This window comes from Cetorhinus maximus, chromosome 24 (assembly GCF_964194155.1).
Source record: "Cetorhinus maximus chromosome 24, sCetMax3.hap1.1, whole genome shotgun sequence".
In the NCBI taxonomy this organism is placed as follows: Eukaryota; Metazoa; Chordata; class Chondrichthyes; order Lamniformes; family Cetorhinidae; genus Cetorhinus; species Cetorhinus maximus.
The window spans coordinates 671199-677708 of NC_135902.1; the positions used below are offsets into that span (position 1 = coordinate 671199).

Genomic DNA, 6510 nt, shown 5'->3' on the forward strand with positions numbered 1-6510 from the left:
AGGGAACTTCCAGGTGGTGGTGTTCCCATCTATCTGCTGCCCTTGTCCATCTAGATGGTAGTGGTCATAGGTTTGGAAGGTACTGTCAAAGGAGCCTTGGTGAATTCCTGCAGTGCATCCTGTAGATGGTACACACTGCTGCCACTGTGCATCGGTGGTGGAGGGAGTGAATGTTTGTGGATGTGGTGCCAATCAAGCAGGGCTGCTTTGTCCTGGATGGTGTCATGCTTCTTGAATGTTGTTGGAGCTGCACTCATCCAGGCAAGTGAGGAGTATTGCATCACACTCCTGACTTGTGCCTTGTAGATGGTGGACAGGCTTTGGCGAGTCAGGAGGTGAGTTACTCACTGCAGGATTCCTAGCCTCTGACCTGCTCTTGTACCCACAGTATTTATATGGCTCATTCAGTTCAGTTTCTGGTCAATGGTAACCGCCAGGATGTTGGTGATGCCATTGAATGTCCAGGAGCGATGATTAGATTCTTTCTTATTGGAGATGGTCATTGTCTGGCACTTGTGTGGCATAAATGTTACTTGGCTCTTATAAGCCTCAGCCCAGAAATCGTCCAGGTCTTGCTGCGTTTGGACATGGACTGGAAACGGGGGAGTCTCTATCGAGGGAGGGAATGGGAGTCTCTATTGGGCGAGACTCTATTGGGGGGGAGGGAGGACTCTATTTGCAGGAGTCTCTATCAGGGGAGAGGGGAGGTTCTATTGGGGGCATTGGGAGTCTCGATCGGGGTGAGAGGGAGGAGGAGTCTCTATCGCGAGGGGGAGTCTCTGTCGGGGGAGGGGGAGTCTCTATGGGGGGAGGGGGAGTCTCTATGGGGGGGAGGGGGAGCCTCTATGGGGGAGGGGGAGTCTCTATGGGGGAGGGGGGGTCTCTATGGGGGAGGGGGAGTCTCTATGGGGGAGGGGGAGTCTCTATGGGGGGAGGGGGAGTCTCTATGGGGAGAGGGGGAGTCTCTATGGGGGAGGGGGAGTCTCTATGGGGAGAGGGGGAGTCTCTATGGGGGAGGGGGAGTCTCTATGGGGGGGAGGGGGAGTCTCTATGGGGGAGGTGGAGTCTCTATGGGGGGGATGGTTTCAGTGCATATTTTAGGAGGCGGGCTTTAGGACCCTGCGGCAGTGACTGACAGCCCCGGTCTCTGGGCTGCGCCGAGTGGGATCCGCGATCCGGGATCCGCTGCGCTGATGATGGTGTCGCCCAGGACAGTCACCATCGTAACTCTCTCTGTGGCCTTGGGTTTATTCTTTGTCTTCATGGGAACCATCAAACTGACGCCAAGGCTGAGCAGAGATGCTCACAGCGAAATGGTAAGAACCAGGCGGAGGGGCCGGAGCTCAATACACACAACAGACCAACAAATACACACAAACACACCAATAAACACCCCAATAAACACAAACACACCAATAAACACACACAAACACACCAATAAACACCCCAATAAACACAAACACACCAATAAACACACACAAACACACCAATAAACACCCCAATAAACACAAACACACCAATAAACACACACAAACACACCAATAAACACCCCAATAAACACAAACACACCAATAAACACACACAAACACACCAATAAACACACACAAACACACCAATAAACACCCCAATAAACACAAACACACCAATAAACACACACAAACACACCAATAAACACCCCAATAAACACAAACACACCAATAAACACGCACAAACACACCAATAAACACCCCAATAAACACAAACACACCAATAAACACACACAAACACACCAATAAACACACACAAACACACCAATAAACACACCAATAAACATATTAATACACACGACACAACACACCAACATCAGCACACACACACATTAATACATACAACACCAATACACACACCAACACACACAGAAACACATTAATACAAACATTAATACACATCAACACCAACATCAACACACCGACAAACACACACACACATTAACATCAACATCAGCATCAACACACACAACATCAGCATCAACACACACAACATCAGCATCAACACACACAACATCAACTTAAAGGGGGAAAGCAAGGTAGAGAGACAAGGAGGTTTAGGGAGGGAATTCAAGAGCTTAGGGCCCAGGCAAATGAAGGGAATGATTAAAATTAGAGATACACTAGAGGGCAGAATTAGAGGAGCGCAGATATCTCGGAGGGTTGTGGGGCTGGAGGAGATTCCAGAGATAGGGAGGGGTGAGACCATGGAGGGATTTGAAAACAAGGTACAGAATTTTAAAATTGAGGCATTGCTTAATTGAGAGTCAATGTAGGTCAGTGAGCACAGGGGTGATCAGGGAATGAGACTTGGCACAACTTAAGACAAGGGCAGCAGAGTTTTGGATTACCTCAAGTTTATAGAGTGTTGAATGTGGGAGAGCAGCCAAGAGTGCATTGGAATGGGCGAGTCTAGAGGTAACAAACATATGGATGAGGGTCTCAGCAAATGAGCTGAGGCAGGGGAGGGGTTGGCAGACATTATCTTAGTGATTGCACAAATATGTGATCAGAAGCTCATCTTGGAGTCAAAATAACATCGAGGTCACAAACAGTCTGGTTTAGCCTCAGACAGTTGCCAGGGAGAGGGTTGGAATTGGGGCTCGAGAATGAAGACAGAAAACAACAGCTTCAGCCAACCCAATATTTAATTGGAGGAAATTTCTGCCCACCCACTACTGGATGTTGGATAAAGGGGGAGTTGAGAGGTGGCGGTGAGGTCAAATTGAGTATCATCAGGGTACATGTGGAAACTGATGCTGTGAATTCGGATGATGTTGCCAAGAGGCAGCATGTAGATGAGAAATAGAAGGAACAAGGATAGATCCTTGGGGGACACCAGAGGTAACGGTGTGGGAGCAGGAATAGAAGCCATTGCAAGTGAGTCTCTGGCTACAATTAGATAGATAAGAATGGAACCAGGAGAGAGCAGCCCCACCCAGCAGGACAACAGTGGAGAGGGGTTGGAGGAGGATGGTGTGGTCAACTGTGTCAAAGTCTGCAGACAGGTCGAGAAGGATGAGGAGGGAACGTTTACCTTTGTCACAGTCACATCGGATGTCCTTTGTGACTTTGAGAAGAGCTGTTTCAGTACAGGGGCAATGACCAGATTGGAGGAATTCAAACACGGAGTTCATAGAAAGATGGGGAATGGATTTGGGAGGTGACAACATGTTCAAGGACTTTGGAGAGGAAAGGAGGGTTAGAGATGGTAGTTTGCAAGGAAGGAGTGGTCAAGAGTGAGTTATTTGTAGAGAGGGATGACAATGACTGGTTTGAAAGAGAGAGAGGGTAAAACCTGTGGAAAGAAAACATTAATAATACCAATAAACAATAGGTTAATATTAACTAACCTCTTTCACATGATGTGGGTGTTGCTGGATAGGCCAGCATTTGTTCCCCATCCCTAATTGCCCTTGAGAAAGTGATGGTGAGCTGCCTTCTTGAACCACTCATGGATATCTTTGTTACTAAGATTGAGTTAATCCAATCAGCTGCCTCTGCCGCATCCCCTCTTCCGCTAGCCCATCAAGGTCAAGGATCCCCCCCTCCGTCCTCGCTCTGATCTCACGTCTTTCTCTAAGTTCTCTTGTATTTCCCCATATGCCCTCTCTGAGCCTATCTTGTCCATGAGTCTCACCTCCTACTCCCTCAGTCCTAAACCCACTAAACATCTGATCACGCTGTCTCACTGTGCAGGGTCTACACTGAATGACAATTCCAAGCTGGCCTTGAATGAGTGTCTCCTCCATCACACTTTCAGAGGGGTTTGGGGCAAAAGAACCAGATGAGGAGAATTTTTTTACAGTGAGTAGTTGTGATCTGGAATGCAGTGCCTGAATGGGGGTGGAAGCAGATTCAGTCGTAACTTTCCAAAGCAAATTGGAAAATATTTCAAACAGAAAACAATTGCAGGACTGTGGAGAGAGAGTGAGGTTAATCGGATCAATCGGATCACTCTTTCAAAGAGCCAGAGCTGAATAGCCTCCTTCTGGGCTGTGAAGTTCTGCAGAACCTCCCTTGAAACTACACTGAGCTTTTAATGAACAACTAATGCCATGTTTTTCCAATCATTTTAATTGCAGAAAAGAGCATATAAGGAATATGCCAAGGCTCTGCCAGTGTTAAAGAAAATGGGCATCACGTCAGTCCTGCTGCGAAAGCTGATTGGCACATTGGAGCTGGTATGTGGCATTGTGATGACACTGGTACCCGGGAGGTCCAAGGATGTGGCCAACTTCACACTGCTCCTGGTCATGCTGGCTGTGCTCTTCTTCCACCAGCTGGTGGGTGACCCACTCAAACGCTACGCCCACGCTCTGGTCTTTGGGATACTGCTCACCTGCCGGCTCCTGATCATTAGGCAGGGGGATGACAAGGAAATGGCTCCAAGAGTCACAGCGAGGGAGGGCCAGGCTGAGGGAGATACAAAGACTGAGACCGAACCAGGGAAAGGAAAGCTCAAAACCTCCTAAACTCAGCTCGATTGGCAGGAGTGGAGGTTGGGGCACCAGCCAATCACCACCCAGAGTCTAAAAGGATTTTTGTATCACACGTTGCATCAGCTGGAAATCACTGGAAATGAATAACTAACAATCCATGAAGATCTGGTGACAGGGAATTTCAGAGCTGACAGGAATACTCCATCAAAACTGACAATAATTCCTCACAATCCCAAACATCAGTATAAAATCATCATTCCCCCATCTGCACCACTCTACCTTCTGCACTAATGATAAACATATCAACCAAAGGGGATCATCCACAGCTGAGACACTAAGTTCATCTCAAGAGGGAGGGAGTGAGCGAGAGATGGAGGGAGCAAAGGATGGAAGGAGGGGGTGAGGGATGGAGGGTGGGGTGAGGGATGGAGGGAGGGGAGGACAGCCTCATTGAATAAAGAGAGAATTACCATCAGTGAAGTTCCCCCTTTGAACAGGGCTCCCAGAAGACAGATGCCCTCTGGAAGATTCATTTGACAGTGAAATGGGACCAAGCTTACCCCACGGCCAGACCTTTCCTTCTTTTAGACCAAGAGGTTTCATGACTGGAACTATTGCAGCAAACTGGAAATCGCCAAAATAGTTTAAAAAGTGTGAGACATGAACTGAGACCCAAAGGACAGAGCGTAGCAGCAGCAGTGAAAGCAAATGGACAGCCTGGAGTATACAGTTAGAGGGATACTGTCTGCACACACTCACCCCAAGGGCAGACAGACAGGCTTGGAGCCTGGGGTTGTTTATCCTGGTGAGGAGACAACTTCATGGAAGATGTAAAGATTCCTGTTACATTCTCCCCTTCCCGCGTTAACTCTCTTTCTACACTGTCACCTCCCCCTCACCTCTCCCCCTCCCCCTCCCCGTCACCTTCCCCTCCCCGTCACCTCCCCCTCCCCGTCACCTCCCCCTCCCCGTCATCTCCCCTCCCCGTCACCTCTCCCCCTCCCCCATCACCTCTCCCCCTCACCTCTCCCCCTCCTCATCACCTCTCCCCCTCCCCCATCACCTCTCCCCCTCACCTCTCCCCCTCCCCCATCACCTCTCCCCCTCCCCCTCATCTCTCCCCCTCCCACTCATCTCTCCCCCTCACTTCTCCCCCTCCCCGTCACCTCTCCCCGTCACCTCTCCCCCTCCCCCTCCGCTATCACATCTCCCCCTCCCCCTCACCTCTCCCCCTCACCTCTCCCCCTCCCCGTCACCTCTCCCACTCCCTGTATCCTCTCCCCCTCCCCCTCACCTCTCCCCCATCACATCTCCCCCTCCCCCTCACCTCTCCCACTCCCCCTCCCACATCACCTCTCTCCCACCCCATCACCTCTCCCCCTCCCTCAATACATTTCACCCTCCCCTGTCACCTTCCCCCTCCCCCATCACTTCTCTCCCATCGCCTCTCCCTGGAATACAGGTAATTATATAATTATTTTTAATTATATAATTTTTATTATATGTACACAGGGTGGGGGAGGGGAAGCAGCATGAGGAGGGAGAGGCAGGGGTAGGGATGTCAGTGGGGGAGGGGACCGATGGGAGGGGGTAATGGGCAGAGGGACTCCCATTGATATTCAGAACCAGGGGAGGAATTGTTCACTGTCAGATCAGGCTGGGGTGGATTGTGGCTGCTTTGGACAATATGAGACTGAGAGGAGGATTGGATATCAGCAGTGAATGGGCAGATACCCTCAACGTGAACAGAACAGACCCAGAGTAACCACACGACACAGATCCTGTTCAGCTCCTAAACTGTGTGACAGAGTCTGTTATCAGTGCTGTTGGCTTTGGAGACTCAGTGCATGTTATCATGGCATTTTTGAAATGTTTTGTGAATTACTCCTCAGTTAGAACTACCATTTCTGGCAAATTAATTTAAAAATAAACAATATCACTTTTGAAAGCAAAGTTTCTCCTGTTTCTTAAATATCAACAGAAAGATCCACCACTCCTGAAGGTGCTGACTCTCACTTGGGTACAGAACCCCTCCTCTCCTG

At 49.4% G+C, this 6510-nt stretch overlaps 1 protein-coding gene across 1 annotated transcript; it reads left to right on the forward strand.

Annotated features, from left to right (window-relative positions):
- Nucleotides 1–1196: 1196 nt before the first annotated feature.
- On the forward strand, nucleotides 1197–4836 carry tmem35 (transmembrane protein 35). Its single transcript, XM_078570593.1, has 2 exons — nucleotides 1197–1316; nucleotides 4112–4836. The coding sequence occupies exons 1-2, from the start codon at nucleotides 1197–1199 to the stop codon at nucleotides 4499–4501; spliced, it is 510 nt and encodes a 169-aa protein (XP_078426719.1). The 3' UTR covers nucleotides 4502–4836.
- The last annotated feature ends 1674 nt before the right edge of the window (nucleotides 4837–6510 follow it).